The sequence below is a fragment of the Gymnoscopelus braueri genome, assembly GCF_963280865.1.
Source record: "Gymnoscopelus braueri genome assembly, chromosome: 6".
NCBI classification, from domain to species: domain Eukaryota; kingdom Metazoa; phylum Chordata; class Actinopteri; order Myctophiformes; family Myctophidae; genus Gymnoscopelus; species Gymnoscopelus braueri.
The window spans coordinates 23,315,046-23,336,026 of NC_137607.1; the positions used below are offsets into that span (position 1 = coordinate 23,315,046).

General features: G+C 43.1%; 1 protein-coding gene across 1 annotated transcript in view; it reads right to left on the reverse strand.

The window, feature by feature from the left end:
• The window catches only part of faf1 (Fas (TNFRSF6) associated factor 1), a 93,608-nt gene that overhangs the window by 55,470 nt on the left and 17,157 nt on the right, over positions 1-20,981 (reverse strand). The window contains exons 7-8 of the mRNA XM_080429976.1: positions 14,198-14,303; positions 5,492-5,578 (exon numbers count right to left, since the gene is read on the reverse strand). Of these exons, the coding sequence (XP_080286102.1) occupies positions 5,492-5,578; positions 14,198-14,303 (193 nt within the window). The remainder of the gene's footprint in view (positions 1-5,491; positions 5,579-14,197; positions 14,304-20,981) is intronic.

Below are 20,981 nucleotides of genomic sequence, written 5' to 3' on the forward strand. Positions count from 1 at the left end.
TTTTAATAGCCAACCAATGTGCCATTACACACACACACAGCTAAAATCTAAAATGACACCGATGCTTTCCTGGTTTTAATGGGTTAAGTTCTCTGTCTGTTCTCCTCCTGTGTTCTCTGTCTGTTCTCCTGTGTTCTCCCTATTTCTCTGTCCTCTCCCATGCCGTTTATGTGTCTTATGTCCATCTAGAGCAAACTGATTGGTTTAAAATATGATATCATAAATAATGTGCCAGTCAGTGCTGTACTGCTATTTCTCCAGCCAGATAACAGGGACTGCATTTCAGTTCAGAACTGCAGCAAATCTCTTGAGTAAACGGAAGATGTATTTCTGTATTTCACATTAGCTATTATAAGTTTATTGTTCGCATTGAAATCAAATAATTGTCAATCGAATTATAGCAATAGAACCCCACATTTCATTCCAGCCGTAGTCTCTCTGGCAAAAGAGATCTCACTGAGACATTAAATAAACATCATCTCTTATGACGTTTAGTGTAGCCACCTCTATCATTACCATTAATCATTAATCAAAGCTAGCTAATGTTAGATCAAGTTAATGGGTAGCCACCCACAGGAAAAACTCTCATCAAGTTCAGATACAAATACCAACACAATGTATTCGCCGTTTAGCTAAAATGGAGACTATATATTTTCTTCTTTAAAGAGGAAAGTACATAGCACTAGCTCCAAATGCACTAGACGCCATATGCTTATGTTACTGGCATCATCGCACCCTCGTTTGCATAAAGCTTTGTGGTGTGGGTTGCAGGGAGGGAGAAGTAAATGTAACTGATTTGGGAACACTTGCTGGCTTCATAGTCAACCTCATAACACCTTTGTTATGGCAATATAAAGACTAACATCCATATTATTAGGAAGATGTGACAGGAGGTTGAGATCCCAAGAAAATATCAGAGTGACAGAGACGCAGAGCGTGCTGTCCCCGTAACCATTTGGCAACACTGTGTGCGTGTCTCTCTGTGTGTGTGTGTGAGAGAGCTGAAGCAAAAAGACCTGGGGCTATATCCCAATAGCCAGGCCCTAAACCCACAGCTGGTAGCTGGTAGAGCGAAGAAAAACCTGGGCGATGTCACTCAAGTCTCCTCATATTGCTTGCAACAACAAGCGAACTCGTTACATACAGTATCTGCAAATATGATTTGACCCAAGACCGTACAATACTCTCTGCTAGAAGCAAGCATCACATCACCTGGCCACAGCATAGACTGCATTCTACTTAGCCGTTTACTTTTACTTTCAACTTCCTTAAGTCCAACGCCTCATACCACCCCAATGCACTGAATAAACTGTTCCATTGTTCAGTGCTACTTGAGTATTATCCAGCCTGATCCAATTTCAACTTTGTATATGGCCTTGAATGGACCATGGGACAATACACAAAGAAACACATTGAAGGGACAGTATCAGGGAGGATGACGTAAAACAAAAAAGCTAGTTTCTCTCAAAGGTGAGAACCTTTCTCCAGGAAAATACCATACTATGCCCGAACAGAAGAGACTACCACTTAAAATATTCTCTTTCTCATAACATGAACAATGAACAGAAGGAACAGATAGCCTAAATACGCTAATCAATTAAGTAAACTATAATTAGACAATCATGCACCCCTTGGTTGTGAAAAAGTGATTTTTCCTGTCTTTCACCACCTCACAAGTGTGTTGCAATAATTGATGTGCCAAGTGGCAAACTGCACAGCAGAGGCAAGCACAGGTTGCACCCAGCTGGGCCTGTGAACTCAACTATAAACCACTAACTCTTGTCACCCACTCCAGCAATGCTGGAAACAACTGCAGTCCCCATCATCATCATCATGAATGCTCACACAGCTATTTTCACTGAAGAGATTTGGTGTAAAGTGGAAAAAGGAGCGGACCAAGTATAGAGCCCTAACCAGGGGTGGAAAGTGACTAATTACATTTACTTAAGTACTGTACTTAACACATTGGGTGCCAAAACCGTATATATACGGTTTTGCGCATACTAACGTTGAGTGCCAAAACCGTATATATACGGTTTTTGAAAAAGATTTAGACTCCAATCCACCTCCTGGTTAGCCTGAGGCTACGAGCTCAATCCATGGTCTTGAAGGGCGGACCCAAACACAGCCGCCTGGATTTGTGCGTGGCTTCCTATTGCTTCACCAATCTATGTCCCCGCCTCCCCTCCCCTCCCCCCCTCGGCCTGTGCACGGAGCACGCTGACGTCACCAAATTTAGAGCGACGCCCCTCTGCACTCTGATTGGTTAGGAGATAACAAGGTCCAAGACCATCGTTCCTACATCGCTCCCCCAGGCTTTTTTTCTTTTGTAACAAAAAAAAAAGCCTGGGTTTCCGAGGCTACCTCCTGGTTAACTTATGACTTCAAAAACCTGTATCTCGGCTCCTGTGCACTTTTTTTTTTTACAATGTTAATTTAACTATTTTCAACTGGCTGCAACTATGGAATGGATTTCCGAATGTTTTAAATTTTTTCCCCCCGATTGTACGAGACCTGTATGTGTGTAATGAGGGGATCACCGTGAGGACGGTGATCACTGAAATTTTTTTGTGACTACTTGAAAAAGGTTCAAAATGTTTAAAAAGTCCTGGCACTCAAAGTATAATATTTTAATAAACCTCTGGCACCCAATGTGTTAAGTAAAATGTTGAGGTATTTGTACTTTACTGGAGTATTTCCAATTTCCAATACTTTTACTTCTACTCCACTACATCTCAGAGGCAAATATTGTACTTTTACTCCACTACAATTATTTAAAAACTTACTAGTTACTTTTGCAGATATAAATTACTACATTATAAAACATACATTAACCACTTTAGTCCTATTTTATACATAGGCTATTTGAAAATAGCCGATCTACAAGTTGACAACGCGTCGCGATGCGACGCGTTCAAATATCTTAGTACTTTTACTTTAAGAACATTTTGATACCAATACTTTTGTAATTTTACTCAAGTAAATTTTGAATTCCGGACTTTTACTTGTAACAGAGTACTTCTACATTGCAGTATTGGTACTTTTACTTAAGTAAAACATTTGAGTAACTTTTTTTTACACCACTGGCCCTAACCACCAAGTTAAGTATATGGGGTTTACATGTAAGTGCTTAAAATATAATATGGCAAGGGAAAGCTAAGCAGTAATCGATTTTGACTGCGGGCAGGCTAGTGTGCCGAGCTAAATGTAATCTGAGGCCCTTGCTGTCATGTTTATTGGACCAAAGCCCTGGAGATGAGAGCAGTCTAATGAGCTGAGCACTGACACACGCCTCTCTGCTTGCCTGCTAGGCCCGGGCTTTTCTCTGTTAATACTCTCAAACATTTCAATAAGAGGGCTAGACTAGAGCAGGGGCCATTATTACACTTCTCTCTCTGTGCTTTTTTTAATATCTCCTCATCCAGGAAACACAAGACACTGCATATCCCCGTTAGCCAGGTGCTGACTGAGCCTGCGCTGCCACAATGAACCCTGATCTATTCATGAGCCCAGGGCATCGTGTCTATGGCAGCTTTAAAAAGGAGTGTAGCTGAGGATGCATAATCAGAACAGGAATTAAAAAGTCACCAAATTTTCATTTGCCATCTGAATTTCGAAAGCCTTGGTGGGTACACTTGGTGGGTAACTTTTTGCAACAAAATATGAGCATTGATAGTTCAGCGCTTAACAAAATATCAGCCACGGTGGCTCATAGCACAAGCGACTATTTTGTAATGAAATATCACCATTGATGGATCTGCACAAGTAAGATTGGTAACAAAATATCAGAAACCTGCCTAGCAGGCACAAGCACAACATCGGTAGGCAGGTTTGGTCATTTCAAACAATATTTAATGTTTTGTATTAAAAAAAAATATCAATGAGAGAACAATGGCTTCTAACTTTCCAGTAATAGAAAGCCTGTGGTTTCTATTACCTTGGATTCCCCATAATAAAAGGGTAGCTGTATATAGTGGTGTGTATTGAACATACATTTCAGAACAGCTACTGAATAGTATATCTGTCATAAAATGTGGTCACTTTGTATATGCATCCTGGATATAAATCTTCAGAGGGTTCATTCATACGAGGGCTGTGGGTAGCACTCTTCCGCTGCAAGTGCCAGTATGACTTTACTGTTGGTTTCACACTGGAAAGGGAAGTGGATGTGCCGTTAACACAATGGCAGTTTCAGGCAATACCGAAATGAGTTATAGCACCACACTTGCCCACAAAGTGTGATTACAGCAGATTTTCAGAGTCATATTTTATGTGATGTGGTTTCTGGCTCTTACTGATCTCTCGACTGGAGGAGGCCTAGAAAGACAACTGTAGCAACACAGTAGATCCACATCACAGGTCTATGGTGTAAAAGGTAGATACACACCCCACCCACCCACCAAAACAAAACAGAACGGATGTCAACAGAAAGGATGCACAAGCTTTTGTCCTTTGCCTTTTCAAAGACACTAACGGTTATCATTTTCTTTCACTGCTGAATCGTAAAAGCTTTACTTAAAATCATAAAAACAGGTGCAGTCATTGTTCTCTTTTGACAGAGGATCTGTATGATGGAGAATGGGTGGCACATAGAATAGAGTAATAATGCCCATCAAAACGGAGCGAACGGGGGAAAAAGGTTATTGTTAAGTGACCACAAAGAATAAAGTATGCAACCTAAAATACACAGAAAGAAACAACAAATGCTCAAAACCAAAGAGATCAAAAAATAAATATATAAAAGAGCTCAGTGTTAACACACAAATGTGTGCACAATAGCTCCACAAAGTAGAATAATAAACCTTTTCCATACAATTAGCATGGGAACACATATGCTGTCAAAGAGGGGCAGGGACAAAAAGGGTCAGGGGTTCCTGAAGGTTCTGTATGAGGGGCTGCTTCTGATCAGTTTGACTGTGTCCTGGTTGAATGGCTGGGGAGAGTGACCCTAGGGCGGGAGAGGTCAGGGAGACTCCATGATGTGAGCTTTAACATCCACAGACAGAGGACATGGGACGGGACCCCTCTTTGACGTCTTAATTAGCTTCAACATCTTACTTTCCTTGCTTTGGACAGATGGTTTGGGCATGGCGGATGGTACCGCGGAACCTGTTACTATTACACTTTCCCCCGCGAAATATAGCAAATTAATAAGCTGTGTAAGATTCGGCCTCGGTTGAACATTTCATAGCATAAAATGATCCTAGATGCAAGAGCTCAATTCCTTATAAACTAAGATTTTCACATCTAAGAAGACAGAATTAGTAAAGCCAAGGCAAACATGCAAGCATTTGCTGTGGCCAGATTTCCCTCGCAAAGTCGAGACAGATGACTGCATTCTACCAAATAGCAGATCATGACTTACAAGTAGCTACATAATTAATGCTTATTATCGTGTGTGTGTGTGTGTGTGTGTGTGTGTGTGTGTGTGTGTGTGTGTGTGTGTGTGTGTGTGTGTGTGTGTGTGTGTGTGTGTGTGTGTGTGTCTTACAGAGTCATCGGATGCCGATGCAGGCCATCCCTCCCACTGTTGATGCCGCACTGGGATATTGGTCAAGTCTGAAACGTTTCTCTTCACCTGAAAACACACAAACAAAAAAAAATCACAATCATTTTAAAGATTTCGATATTAGATCCTACATAAAACTAAGAACAAAAGGGCAAAACAATGCACAAAAGTGCACAATGACAATTTCTGTGCATCCCTGCCTGCCATAACAAGCACATTCTCATGAGTGAAATTTAAATTTTAAACCAAAACAGAGGATTTATCAAAAACCGTGAATAACCCTGTATCTATTTAATCTACCCATCAAATATAGTGAGGATTATGTGCCGGGCCCTCTATGATCAGTAACACAAGGAATAATGAGAGTGAGAGAGTTCTAAGAAGGAGTGGAGTCAAAAGGAGGGAGGGATGAGAAGGGGGGGAAAAAAAGGGAAGGGGAGAAAAAGGCCAGTGTTATAGGCATTCTTGGGATGCCTCGGCTAATGCCCTGCAACAACAGCCCCACGCTCTGAAATGAACAGTATTTCTCTTCTCCCATTCAAGCGCAGTCGCTGTATCTGCACCACTTAATAACATTCCGTGCTTTTAAACAGTTAGCGGCCAGCCAGCGCCTGTCGAGCGCCGCGTTAGTTGTTCGTGAAGGTCGTTGGTTTAAAGCCTCGCCGCCAGCCCGATGTGCGCCGGTTGTGGCTGATCAAAGCCCCCGGCGGCGTCTGAGTACGCTGGCGGGCCACGGATTCTAGCGCATTACCCCGTGCAGAATGCTGCCCTGTGGGCCTGCTGCGCGGCTGGACACAGACGCTGAGAAAACTGACCATTGTTGGAGCAAAGCTCCCCTAGACACACAAGTCAAATCCTGTCTTTGGAACAACAGCACCGGGAAGAGATGTATCCTTGGGGCGTATGGCAGGGCTGCTGGTCATGGAGGTGGAAACTTCAAGAACGCTACAAACACAAAGTCAAAGCCAATGTCAGCCAATGTACACTTTAAAATCCTCCGTGATAATTTAACTCAAGAGAGTGTGCAAATGTAACCAAATGGGACCTGCAAGGGTCCATTTTGTTACATTGTACACAATGGATAAATTAACAATGAGTATTTTACTGTGAACTCCTAATGGCATTATTAAAGTATCCAAATGCAAAATTAGCATCTTTCCTTCTGTCATGAGATTACAACCAAATTCTTTACGGTACTAGTCTCATGCTCCCAACAACTTTATATCTTAATTATTCTCCCATATAAGTTAAATCAAGAGTGAAAACATTAACCCATTAAGACCTGAAACGCATCTGTGTCACGTTTTGATTTGAGCTAAAAGCATTATAGAACTTGTAGATCTGCTATTTTTGAAAAATCATGAAAATGTGTGCAAATCTTTGAATATGTATTGTTTTCAAGCAAAACATTTTAACTCATATCTTTGCTTCTGGGGGTCCCTGGAACAAAATATCTTAGATGGGGGTCCGCGGCCAAATACATATACATTTGGGGGTCCTTGACATGAAAAAGTTTGAGCACCACTGATATAGAAACATACGTTTTTTTTCAGAATACTGTTGGGAATTAGAAGACATTTGTAGAATCGGCTTCAGGTCTTAATGGGTTAATAAAACGACAAAAAATAAGGGAAAGCATCCATCTTGTGTCTTCCCGTGCTAAATCCCCACACCACCATACTGCAGAGTGACTATCCTTATGAAGAGAAGCCATGGCCAGGCTATAGCAGGCTGGGGGTCAGGCCGGGTGGCCAGTGTTATTACAGAGTGTAATATCTATGTTTGACCAGCCAGACTACAGGGATTTGACTGACCGGCCGGCCAGCTGACGGCTAGAGGGTAGAGGAGAGGTATAAACACTAGTAATGAAGAAGGCTGCAGTCAGAGGTTAAAGCAGCATCTGAGAAACAACAAACTCCCACCATGACGAGGGTGAGACAGACAGACAGGGAGGCAGAGGAGAAGGAGGAGAGAGGGAGCAGAGCAAAAGAGAGGGAAAGGCCCACCTGGCAGTGGAGGAACCGCCTGCCTGACCCACCAAAGCCAGTCTGCAGGGCAGGGCCCCACTCACCAGAATCTACACAGCCCGATACTGCCAATCATTTAAGCCCAAATAATACTTAATATTTTGCTGATATAACAACAGATTTACATGTAATTTTGCTTGAGAAATTGTAGAAACCAGAGTATGCTTAGCAGAGAGGTTGACATAATAGTATCTGAGGCTTGAAGTGACCAAAAAGTAGAAAGTCAGCCATCCTACCAATGACCCAAAATTGCATTATAAAACAAAATGCCAGGTCCCAGGCAAGTATTCAATTCTGGTGCTATTTTAATGTATACGTAAGAAAACAAAACCTTTTATTCTTGTTTACGAATAGGTAGCAAATATTTTCATTATGGCTCCTACACCTTAGTTGAGTATGTTGGCCATAGGAATCAGGCTGTGGAGGCCAGTACTATCTGCTGCTGCCCCCTGTCTGCCAAAAAACTAATCAAAAGTTTGATAAATGCAATCACAAAAAATGCAATATTTCAAATATATTATTGAAGTCTGTCATGGACATTTGTGGCTAAATATTTATAGCAAAAAATTAAATGTTTTCATCCGATATTAAAATGCCACTGTATGCATAGCTTAAAGGCGCATTTCGCAAATTTTCAACCAAGTCTTCAGAAGAATTTCTGTCTACTCTTTCTTTCTGCGTCTCAGAGGTGGGCTGTGAACACTTCAGAAACCTGCCTACCAGTGACATCGTCGGCAGGTTTAGGTCAATTCAATTTCAGCATGCACATTTTCCAGGAAGAGAAAGGTTGTTGTTTATATTAGTTTCAAATCCCTATCGATGATGCCATTGGTAGGCATCAGAGCAGGAATGTCATGGCGCTAATGAAGGCCATGGCCCCTCAGTTTGGCCTTTTTAAATGACATGCCCTGAAGCCACAGGGCCTTGATGCCCAGCGCACACTGTCCCAGCTGATTGTACAGTTTTCTCCTCTGTCTTTTCCCTGTCAATATTTTTTTTTTTTTTACATCAGTGTGTTTTGTTGACATTCTGTATTCTAAGTCCCCATCTTCAAATGAATCCAGTGACCCTGATTAGTCCAGATTAGTACATGTTAAGAACTTTTGACTCAGGAGTTCATACAAATATTGCTAATTTGTAAATACCAGTACAATACATTATTTTATGGAATAATAAACAGCTTTTTCTTTTACTGTGCTATGTATTAAAAAAAGATTTAATTCATTATTATTTACGTGGACATAAAATCATTGTTTTATTTGATGGCCTTTCCTGCCCGGGCTTTTGGCCTTTGTGCCTTCAAAAAATAAGTTTAGGCCAACAGCTCTTGCCCCTAAAAGGCAATTTTAGGGGCATTTAGCGTCCATTGCCCACCTCTGAGACACAGAGCGAGTAGACAGAAATAGGGCAAACTTATAATGAACATAGTGAGGATCAATTATATGAAGATATGGTTGAAAACACTCCTTTAACGGATGGATCACGGCAACAACCAGTGCCAGTGTTAGGGGTACTATTTCCACTTGGGTCAACCATGCTATACATGTGTGCAATGTTACTCAATTATGTTTTGAAAGGTTTTGGATAAATGTATCCAACAAGTGGAATATAGGTTACAGACATGAAATATGTTTTGCATGGCCAGCACAATTTGAACAACATACTGCTTGCGCTTTATGGAACCCCTCAAGAATCCCTCAATTAGAAATCTCGCAAAAAGCAATTAAAAAGGATTTGAATCAAAGTGTACAAATACACGTTAAAGAGGCCAATATTCCATTCCCTGATGCTACAGTGGTGATGAGGCATATATAACCCTATCAGTTATACACCGCAGCATCTCGGCAGGCTGTGGTGCCGAGCTGCTGGGCACTACTCCTCACAGCAACATTAATGATCCAATCACTGTAAATGCCAAGTGCCTGTAATCCCTAGCTGGAAGGAAATCAAAGAGAAGAAAAGGTTGCCGTTAAAACAGTCACAAGCTCTCTTTCTCCCTCTCCATCTCCCCCTAGGCACCAGATGCCTTTCTTTGATTCCTCTCATTCTATCCATCCATCCATCCATCCTCCCTTCTTTCTCCTCTGTTGTCCTATCTGCGTTTGGTTCCTCTCTCCCCCCTTCCCCCCCAGCTGCAGGGTAGGGACAGGGTCTGGGCTCAGGCCTGGGGAGAGTGGAGAAGGAAAAAAAAATCCCCAGGACAACTGGTCTGGTCACGGACTGCCTTGGACCCAGCGGCCACTCCTATTCTACCCCTCCACTTCCCTGGCAAACATTTGCTCTCCAGCTTAGCCTGCGAGCTAGCCAGCAACGTACCCCCACGCTCTTGTCTGGGAATGCCAATCAAGAGTCTACAACAGCAGCCCCTGGGGCTCTCTGGGAGATGGAGGAGGAAGAGTGTGAGAGAGAGAGAGAGAGAGAGGGAGAAAGAGGAAAGAGAAGGGATACAGAGAGAGGGATGGAGAATGAAGGAACAGGGGGTGACGAGGGAGGGTGCAGTTCCCTGGGAGCCACAAGGCAAAGCCAGAGGAGCCTTTGGCAAAGACAAACAAGAAGACAGGACTCTATCCCCTATTCATATGCACAAGCAGGATGATCGGCCGGTCCTCAGCTAAGACAAAGGGGGAGAGCGGAGAGAGAAAGGTGGTCTGTGGCGAGGTCTATGCGCGCCTGTGAAGGGACACAGTAAGGGGGCGAAAGAGGAGGCAGGCCGGCTGAATACGGTGTTGCTTATTTGTTTCACTCTCACATCTTCTTTTAACCCTTTGAGACCTGGAACGCATCTGTGTCACTTCTTGATTTGAGCTAAAAGAAAAGCATTATTTTACACTTTGGCTATTCAAAAATAGCAGATCTACAAGCTCATAGCGCGGCACCGAGTGCCGCGCTACGAGCTTGTAGATCTGCTATTTTTGAGAAATCGTTAACATTTGTGCAAATCTTTGAATATATATATTTTTTAACGAACATTTGTAACTCAAATATTTGCTTCTGGGGGGTCCCTGGAACAAAATATTTTGAGATGGAGATCCGTGGCCAAATACATATACATTTTGGGGTCCTTGACAAGAAAAAGTTTGAGAACCACTGACATAGTAACACAATTCTTTTTTTAAAACAGTTTAGAAGACATTTTGTAGAATCGGCCTCAGGTCTTAATGGGTTAAGAGAGAAAGAAATACAACCCTCCTCGTGTTTGTATCGTTGTTGCACGTCTTTATCTCGCCGTTCCACAAACCACTCCTTGTTCTTATGCGTGAGGTCACGCACCGCTCTATTAACTTTACTCGTCCCAGCCAATTGCACCTGTAGCTCCCCTTGCTAGTTTCTTAACCTTTTCACCAGTTTCCAGATGGTGTGTACACATGCTATAATGACAGATTATGTTCCAACACATTCCAGTATTGGAAAAAAAAGGAGAGAAACCCCCACCCCACCCTGACAAAAGAGAAAATATGTGAAGAGTGTGGTCAACATAGGGTGAACAGAGTCCAGATCTATGCAGGTTAAAGTTCTGGGCCTCATTTTCACCACAGGAGGCCTCGGGATGCCTAAAGACAAGCATGCGTAAGGAAAAAGACCACGGCATGAAGGCCCTATTTGAGCCTGTATTGTCCCCGTCGCCAGCCCCCCAAGGCCCCTACCGGCATCCCCATCAAGCCACCAGCCCCTCTAACCTCCTTTCTGTGGCCCTGGACACCCCACTCCCACCCCCCCATTCCCCTCCCACGCCACAGGGTCCCCCTCCCCAGTGTTTGTAATCCCAGCAGAAACACTTAAGTTTCACAGTGGGCGCTCATCAAAACCATCTGCCCAAAGGAGAGCGAGAGAGAGAGAGAGAGAGATGAGGAGGCAAGGGAAAAGAAAAGGGAGGGAGGGAGGGACAGAGAGAAGGAAAAGTGAGAGGTGGAAGAGAAAAAAAAGTAGGGCGGGAGGGTTGCCTCCTCTAGTTCAGACGCTGGTTGCACTAATCTGTTCAATTAGCACCATTACAATCCCTTCTAGGAGCCCTGATTATTATTACTGCAATGGTCACTGGGGGTTGGAGTTCCAGAAGAAGACAACAAACGAGGGGTCCTTGAGGGAGTTCCAGGGGGTCCCCAGCTACATGCTGGATAGTTAGGAACCAAAATGGACCCTTATGGGTATGTAACTCTGAGAGTGTACAAATGGAACCAAATGCACCCTAGCGGGTCCATTTGGTTCCATTTGTACACTCTCAGAGTTAAATTGACATTGATTTTACAATATCAATTGGGGTCCCAGAGATAGAAATGTAATTAAAATGGGGGTCCGTGGCCCTAATGCATGTCAAAATAGGGGTCCTTGAAATTAAAATGGTTGAGAATCATTCCTAGAGCCATAAAAATCTTCTCTTATGGGGGTCCCTGGCATATCTTTACTAATGGGGGTCCGCGGGCTAATAAGTGTCAATTTGGGGGTCCTTGACATGAAAAGGTTTGAGAACCACTGCTATAGTGAACCATGTCATCAAGTGGAATTATATTGCTGATAACTGGGAGATAACTGGAGGATGTTGTTACATACAAACATCTGCATGGGAAAAGAAAACTGAATAAAAATGATATCATGCCAATGCAGAAAGTAATACCATTTCCATCTTAGCTTGCCTATAGATTAACACAATGCTGATGGGCCCCATCTGTCTGTAAAGTATGATGAAGAGAGAGCGGATCTCTCTCTCTCTCTCTACCCTGTCAGTCCCTGGGGAGGTTTTTTTTCCCCTCACCTGTAGCAGCAGGCTACCTGCTGTGAATAATGAATGATGCCAGCTCAGGTCTCCCTCCCTGCACAGGGGGTTAGGACAGGACAGGACAAGACAGGACAGGCGTGTAGAGGAGGAGGATTTTAAAATGGAAGTCCAGACATTCAACTCCCCTCTACCAACCTAGTCTCCTCCTGTAGTAGCATTAACCCAAGACCTGGGACGTGTCTGTGTCATTTTTAGATTTGAGCTAAAAAAGCATTATTTTACACTTTGGCTATTCATAAAATAGCAGATCTACAAGCTCATAGCACGGCACCGAGTGCCGCGCTACGAGCTTGTAGATCTGCTTTTTTTTTATCGTGAAAATGTGTGCAAATCTTTGAATATATATTGTTTTAAAGCGAAAATGTTTAACTCAAATCTTTACTTCTGGGGGTCCCTGGAACACATTAATATTTAGATGGGGGTCGGCGGCCAAATACATATAATTTTGGGGGTCCTTCACATGAAAAAGTGTGAGAACCACTGATATAGAAACATAAGTTTTTTCAGAATACTGTTGGGATTGACATTTGTAGAATCAGCTTCAGGTCCTAATGGGTTAAGGTGTTACTATATCAGCATGGCATTCAATGCAGGTTCATATGTATTGTATCATGTTCTTTAAAATGTATGGGTTCTGCTCTATGAGGGGCTCGTATGTCTATGATTATCATGTCCATGTAAAAACTGTGTATACTGTATTTAGACTCTTCTTCGTGGGAGTTTGTGATCTCAAGAGTCTGTGTCTGCTTGCGCAGATTGTTTTAGACCAGAGCCACACTGCCAAATGCAATGCAATATCATTGCAATAGATGGTTTTCATCAAGTCCAGCAGCAAGAGGATGTGAAGGAACAGAGTGAGACTAGACCAGTGGTTTTCAAAGTGCAGGCCATCTCCAGGGGGGGGGGAAATATAGAGGGAAAATATATATAAATACATTTTAATTAAAATTATTCCAAGATTGTTGTGCCCCCTAGTCATTATTGTGAAAATGAGCGTCACGCTGCAATGCCTTGCGAGCCTGTAGATCAGCCATTATCTATTTTTTGCCACTTCACAATAAGGGTGCCTCTATATGGGGTGTAATATTTGGTGGTCCTCCTAAGCATGGAAACGTATGGGGAAACCCCTGAACTAGACTACTTTGTTGAAGCCATTTATTTTATTCTTTCAAAAATCCCTTTCAAAGTACTCCATTTTGACAATTCTGTAGAAGAAAAGAGGAGAGAACGGGACACACCGACTTGTTTGGCTTAATGTGAAACTTAGGATCAATGTTGAGATGAGCTAGAGATGATGACACATTTTGTGCGCACATGCGCACACACACAGGCTCTTTAACTGTGCAGCTGCAGCTTTGTGCAGTAAATGATGGCGAGGAAGGAAGCGTGCATTCACACTCTGCCCAGTTTGAATAACTATGAATATTTCATCTGCAACCAAATCCACTGTTTAGTTTAAGATAGAGAAAATGAATGGACTCTCAGCCCCCCCACCAACCCACCCACCACTGCTCGCCTCCACACGCCCAGATCAAATAGTGGGCAGTCATTTATACCGCCTCTCTGACTGTGGAGACTGTTGAAAGAGAGACGCTGGGTGGGTGGGTGGGTGGGTGGTGGGGGTCCGGGGGGCAGTCCACAGCTGTGAGAGTAATTATGTGTTCTGAAATGTCATCACTTTTTTGATGAATAATGAATTGATGTCTGAGACAGACTAGCAATGAGTCCTGCACATGGAATCAAAACTGTATTATAGGAAAGTAGTCATACAGTAGTGTGTGTGTGTGTGTGTGTGTGTGTGTGTGTGTGTGTGTGTGTGTGTGTGTGTGTGTGTGTGTGTGTGTGAGAGAGAGAGAGAGAGTGTGAGTGTTTCTGCATTCAACCGACCTCCTGTATGGTTCTGGAGCCAGGAAAGTTGAGGCTGTATTCTCTCTGGGCCTCACGATGGCTGATCACCAGCAGGAAGTTCTGGTTTAAAGACTCTTGAAGAGCACTAGAAGTAGAGGAATAGATAGATTAAAAAAAGGGAAGGTTGCACAGCAAAGGAAAGAGGGAGAAGAAGCACACAGCACCAAATAAAGAAGTGACACAAGAGAAACAAAGGAGGGAAAAAGAAGGAAAACAAAAAAAAACACAAACATGTTCACTAACAGCTTTGGAGTCAGGTGTGAAGCAAGTTCAGACTAGTCAGTGAGCGAAGTCCTGCTGAGTGAGAGTGAGGTGGCTGACTGCTGTGGTTCCTCTGGGGGGCTAGCAGGGCCACTCCACCGGGCTGTGCCCTGACAAGCCTGCGTAACTACAGCTCCGCCAAGCAAAGTGGGCCACCACAGCTTTGGCACAGTAACAGCATGGAGTCTAACCCATATTAAGACCTGAGGCGATTCTTAAAAAGGTTTTCTAAATCCTAACAGTTTTTTGAAAAAAAAAATCTAAAAATATATTTTTTCAAGATTTTTCAAAAATAGCAGATCTACAAGCTCATAGCGCGGCACTCGGTGCCGCGCTATGAGCTTGTAGATCTGCTATTTTTGAATAGCCAAAGAAATCTAAAGTGACACAGATGCGTTCCAGGTCTTAAATGGAGGTCTGGCTGCAACTGCAAAGATACCTGGCAGTTGTGAGGTGCATAATGTTGGGGAAACACACCAGACAACCTGGCTAAACCAAACCAAACCAAACCAAACTACCAACATCACCTTTTTTATGGTGAAAAATGAAAATACCTTACAAAAACAACAAACCAAAAAGAAGGCAAAACTGTTCCCATTCACGGCACCAATCAGGAACCAATCGCGAGCCAAAGCAGTACTGCCCACTGTTTATTGACAGACCAGTACTCAACAGCATCGTGGTGGATGGACTTGGGACGTCATGCATTACAAACTCAAGATCTGAATTTCTGGACTGGTAACTTCATTTGCTCCGTAGAGTTGGTGATGGAGAGGATGCAAACAACACAAACTCAGACACTTTGTGTGCTTCACAGAGAGTGAGAGAGAGGGAGAGGGAGAGACAGAGAGAGAAAGAGAGAGAGAAGGTGGGGGGTAAGAATCAACTTTTGGAAGCTTCATTTACAATAAGCTGTGAGGTTAAGTAGCGTTTTGAGCAAACGCTGGGTCTGTGTGGCTGAATATCAATGGGGGGCTTAAAGGCCGAGGCGGGCACTTAATCAGGGCTCAGAACCCAAGGAGAGGAGGAAGAGGAGGAAGAGGGAGAGAGAGAGGGACGGGGGAATTAATATGTAGCGCACACATTAATTATGCAATCACCGCCTTAATCTGCACAGATCTGGACGAGCTTATGTTAACAGAAGCTCAAATTTACTGTAATGACAGCATATTTACATTGACTAAAACTACGAAATCAATATGTAAATGTAATGTTTGTTGTAGCTAACCGGGGAAGATTGGAAATGTGTGGAGTGGGAAGGATGGATGCATATGTAATAGGACTGAGCAGAAGGGAGAAGAGAGAGAGAGTGTGTTTTGTGTGTGTGTGTGTGTGTGTGTGTGTGTGTGTGTGTGTGTGTGTGTGTGTGTGTGTGTGTGTGTGTGTGTGTGTGAGAGAGAGAGAGAGAGAGAGAAGAAAGAGTGAGCAGAGGGGACTCATAAATAAGGATCTAGCTAATATCGTCATGATTTGTTTGGACACAGTCCCGGGCTGCTGGCAGGCGACTAGACTCCTAAACAGCGAGGGAAGAGAGGGTAAACTCAGTAGAAGTGTTACTCTGTCCTTGCGAGCAAAGAGCTGAAAAAGCCCTGCAATCGAATCAAGTCGTTTATAAAACAGCCAAGCCAAGCCATTTAAGGTTCAGTGCAGGATTGTCCCTTTTAAAACGCTGGGCAACAAAATAATTTGTCTTTTCACACATCCCCTCATGAACACACCCATAAAATGTCCATTTCAGGGTCACCTGCACTGCTGAATCCCTAGAACAGTTTGGTTAGTTTTGTTGATGGTCACCTACGTCAGTGGTTCCCAGCCAGTGGTCCGGGGACCACCGGTGGCCCTTGAGGGGGTTCCAGGTGGTCCCCAGCTAAATGATGGAGAGTTGGTAACCAAATGGACCACATATAGATCTTTAACTCTTGAGAGTGTAAAATGAAACCAAATGGACCCTAATGGGTCCATTTGGTTTCATTTCACGCTCTCAAGAGTTCTCAAGAGTTTCATGACGTTCAGTTTTACCACACATTAAAAGTCTTTGTCATGGTCCTTCAAACGTGAATAAAAAGTTTTTACAAAAAAATCCACTCCATTGATCCATGGCAGGTGTTTTTCTCTCACATTTCTAAAGCCTTTTCAACTGCAATGAAAAAATAAATCTTTGCCTGCGGGTGTCGCTGTTGAGGGATTTTGCCTGTCAATCATCGCCTCTGCTCCGCCCCCCCCAAAGGAAAGGATAGGGGAGGGGAGGGGCTAGGAGGAGAGTGTGCGGGATTAATGGGTTGTGACTTCACTGCCGAAGGGCCAAGCTCAGATTACTTTTCAGCCTAATTATTCAGAAAACCCCAGACCACAGAAAATCCACTGAATGTTCAAAGTTCAGATTTTTTGGGTGTAATTGAGGTCATAAAACCCCCAAAAAAATAAAAAAAAGTGAAAATGAATGTCATAGAACCTTTAAATTATTTTTAAACATCTGCATCACTTAATTAAAGAATTGTTATTTTGATCAACATTTTCCTGTTATTATCTCTCCTATGGTACCAACATCAATACAGCATGGAATTGTGGACAAAATCTCATCCAACGATAACAAAATATTCTAAGTCTTGGGTCTGAATCTCATCAAACAGTGGTCCGTGGCTCAAAATGCCGAATAAATAATGGGCCTTGACATGAAAAGGGTTGAAAACCACTGACCTATGTCATACCTGTCACCCCCCTGGGGATGGCGCCGGCTGCTACCCAGCCAACCTGCTTTTTATACATATACTCAAATACTTACACAGTAAAAAATCTTCAGTGTTCATTTAATTTACCAACCGGTGAAATAGCACGGATTGACATTCCGTACGACTAGAAAAGCAGAAAAGCCGTGCATAGGAGCCGCGGAATCCCCTCCATTGACTTGACTTGTTACGTCTTGGACCATGTCAGAGGCGCGCAGTCTCCCGAGTTATGCACCGATAGGCACAGAATCGTAAATCATGTTGTGCTCTGCTTCCGGGCTGCAACCCATGTTATTTCACTGTGGGATTCGCGGCTCCTATGCACAGCTTTTCAGGTTTTCTAGTCGTCTATTTCCGGAATTTACACATTTGTAACTTTGAGTGTAATTTTTTTTTGTATATTTTAGAGAGTTTAATGAACATGAAGTATTTTACAGTGAAGTTGGGAGACATCTTAACGCTCCCGAGTGCCAATCTAACTTAAAAGAGGTCACACAGCTCACACAGAAACCAGGGTATTAACTCCATGTGTTAGTGTGATATACCTCATGTGCCCCACCACCACAAATGTTGTTTTGTTTTGGTTTTTTTAAACACCCATCTTCTTATCTCAGTAGGCCCCTAAGCATTGGGAGGGGGGGGGGGGGGGGTTGAGGGGTAGATGTCTGCCATTGTTTGCTCCTGCCGTCACAGAACGCTCTTTTTCTCCCCCCTCTCTACACACAGGGACATCTGGGCCCGGCCCTTCAACCTCTCTGGGGGTACTTGACACGGCATAAGGGTGCTGGGAGGAAAATGTCACTTAACTTTATGGACAAGAGAAAATGGAGCGTTTTGCAGGGGAGAAGAGCAAGCTAAACAGATTGGTTTCATTTCTGAGGTAAGCCCGCCGCCGCCGCTGTGGGTCCCCATGGCACAGAGCAGACTCTAGACCTTATTAACCCATTCGGTCCGGGAACGCGTCCGTGTCATTTTAGATTTGCGCTATAAGCATTATTTTATACTTTTTGGCTATTTAAAAATAGCAGATATACAAGATCGTAGCGTGGCACTCGGTGCCACGCTACGATCTTGTATATCTGCTATTTTTAAATCTTAGATCTTGTAGATCTACTATTTTTGAAAATCAAAAAAAAATTGGGCAATTCTTTGTATATATATTTTTTTTAAGCGAACATTTGTAACTCAAATCTTTGCTTCTGGGGGGTCCCTGGAACAAAATATTTTGAGATGGGGGGTCGGCGGCCAAATACATATTATTTTGGGGGTCCTTGACATAAAAAGGTTTGAGAACCACTCATATAGCAACATAGGGTTTTTCAGAAAACTGTTTTGTAGTAAAAACGTTTGTTGTTTTTTAGAATCAGCCTTAATGGATTAAACCAGCATTGCCAGATACACCCACACTCTCTCCCAGCCACAGACCAACACACACACACTTTACCAACACCCATCAGACAAAACAGACAGACAAACTGACAGACAGACACGCACGCGTGTACGTATGCCCGCGGCACACACACGCCCACAAAGAAAGCTAACCAGAAGAGAACATGCTGACCGACTACTGGTTCGAGGCTCAAGCAGGGAGGGAGGTCTCATCAACAACAGACACATGCACGCATCAACATCTCTCTTCTTACCTCCTCCACATTTTGCATCCGCAACAAAGCAGGCGAATGCGAAAGCGTTCGGGTTCTGCCCTGTTTGGTTCTGCCATCTTGTTCCCCGGGCTTTTATCTGCATGCTAACACTAAGATACTTTCCATCAGTAGTACTGCTTTTTTTAGCCCGCCAGCCAGCCAGCCAACTCCTTTAAGCATCTGTATCTCTGCAATAGGATAGCTGATACACTGGGAGGGACGGGTGGGTGGGGGGGGCAGGAAGCCATGGAAACAAACACCCCCCAATGCCTAATGAATCATTTTTGCAATTTCAAAATTTCGAGTTCAAATTAAAATAACCTTTGAAAAAACAAACACGCTTCCCGAGAGCCGGCGCGGAGAATAAAACGGGGTGGGGAAAGAAGGCAGTCCCGTTAAAATATTCATCAGGCCTTTATCATTTATGCAGGAGATTAGCTCCTTCTTGACACCCACTTGTATTCACAGGCAGTCAGTTAACATGGCCAAAGAGAAAACCTTCATTTATGCCTGAATTATACCTAGTTGCACGTCAGTGTCGCACACCAAAAATAGCAGATCTACTATCCCGTAGAATAGCTATTTTTGGTGTGCGGCGCACTACATTAAATTGTAAACAAATCAACAATGACCAATAATACCGTACATTTTCTCCAAGTGGTAGGAATTTTGACAATATTGTGATAAGTTAATCTTCAGAAATGTGTTTTATCCTGGATTCATAATTAACTACTCTCAGACTTTCTACCATGTCCCAGCAATGTATTCCGATGGATATCATGCCCCATTACAAATCCGGCCATGGCTGTTATATGGAATATCTGGTTGTACGCAGTGTTTCCCTCTCCAAGCTCTCTTGCACACCGAAAATGCCGAGTGGCTGCGACGGTGCATCATTTAAAACAATTTAACCCAGTCTGATAACTGCGTTGTCGTTTTCAAATGCATTAAAAACTGAGGATTAATTTCTCACCCTAGCATAATTCTTTCTCTAGCTGGCCATGATGAAGGGTTGAGCTACATCGCAAACAATATTGAATAAGACATTGAGTTTGAATCCTTTTCTCATATACACATTTTTTATGTGTTTTACATCTCAATACGTTTTAAGACGTTAGACAAGCTCTAAAAATGAGGTGAAAAAAATTTACATCTCAACATTTTTGACAACCCAAACATAATCTAATATGAATTAGAAAAGTAAAAGGAATGGATCAAATCACTCAGCTTGAGTAGAGGTTGTGTACCTGGAGTAAACTTTATACAACACATTTGTGCGCACACACACACACACACACAGATGTGTCATGGGCATGCAGAATGACTAGAGTTTATTTTTACTGCAGGGCTAACAGCTTGTCTGGTCTCACTACAGGGGGCTGCGCCTTCCCTGCACCATGATCTGTCACCTAGACTCTCCCAGAAGCTAACATGACAACAGGGTCACTGTGAGCGCACACACACACACACACACAGCCGCCCCCATTTCCACCTCAACCGCCATCCACCAAAATAGTTGACACAGAATAATGAGCTTCTGACACCCAAAATGATATCAATGACACATGGAGACATGAAAACGGTGCTGCTAAAAAGACCCAGCAGTGAGTGAGGGAAGTGAGAAGAGGAGGGGAGAGAGAGAGAGACAACTCCAGAGAGACGGGCCATCATCGCTTCCTTTTAGGCCAACTAGCAAGGCAACGCTGCACACTGCCAAAGGACTGCTGTACCAGTCATTCCCATTTTGTGAAATTGTAAATGCTTTCATTAACCCATTAAGACCGGGAACGCATCTGTGTCATTTTAGATTTCTTTGGCTATTCAAAAATAGCAGATATACAAGCTCATAGTGTGGCACCGAGTGCCGCACTACAAGCTTGTAGATCTGCTATATTTCTTTTAATCGTGAACATTTTAGCAAATCTTTGAATATATTTTTCAAAGCTAACATTTGTAACTCAAATCTTTGCTTCTGGGGGTCCCTGGAACAACATATTTTAAGATGGGGGGTCCGAGGCCAAATACTTATCATTTTGGGTGATCCTTGACATGAAAAAGTTTGAGCAGCACTGATATAGAAACAATATTTCTTTCAGAAAACTGTTAGGATTTAGAAGACATTTTGTAGAATCG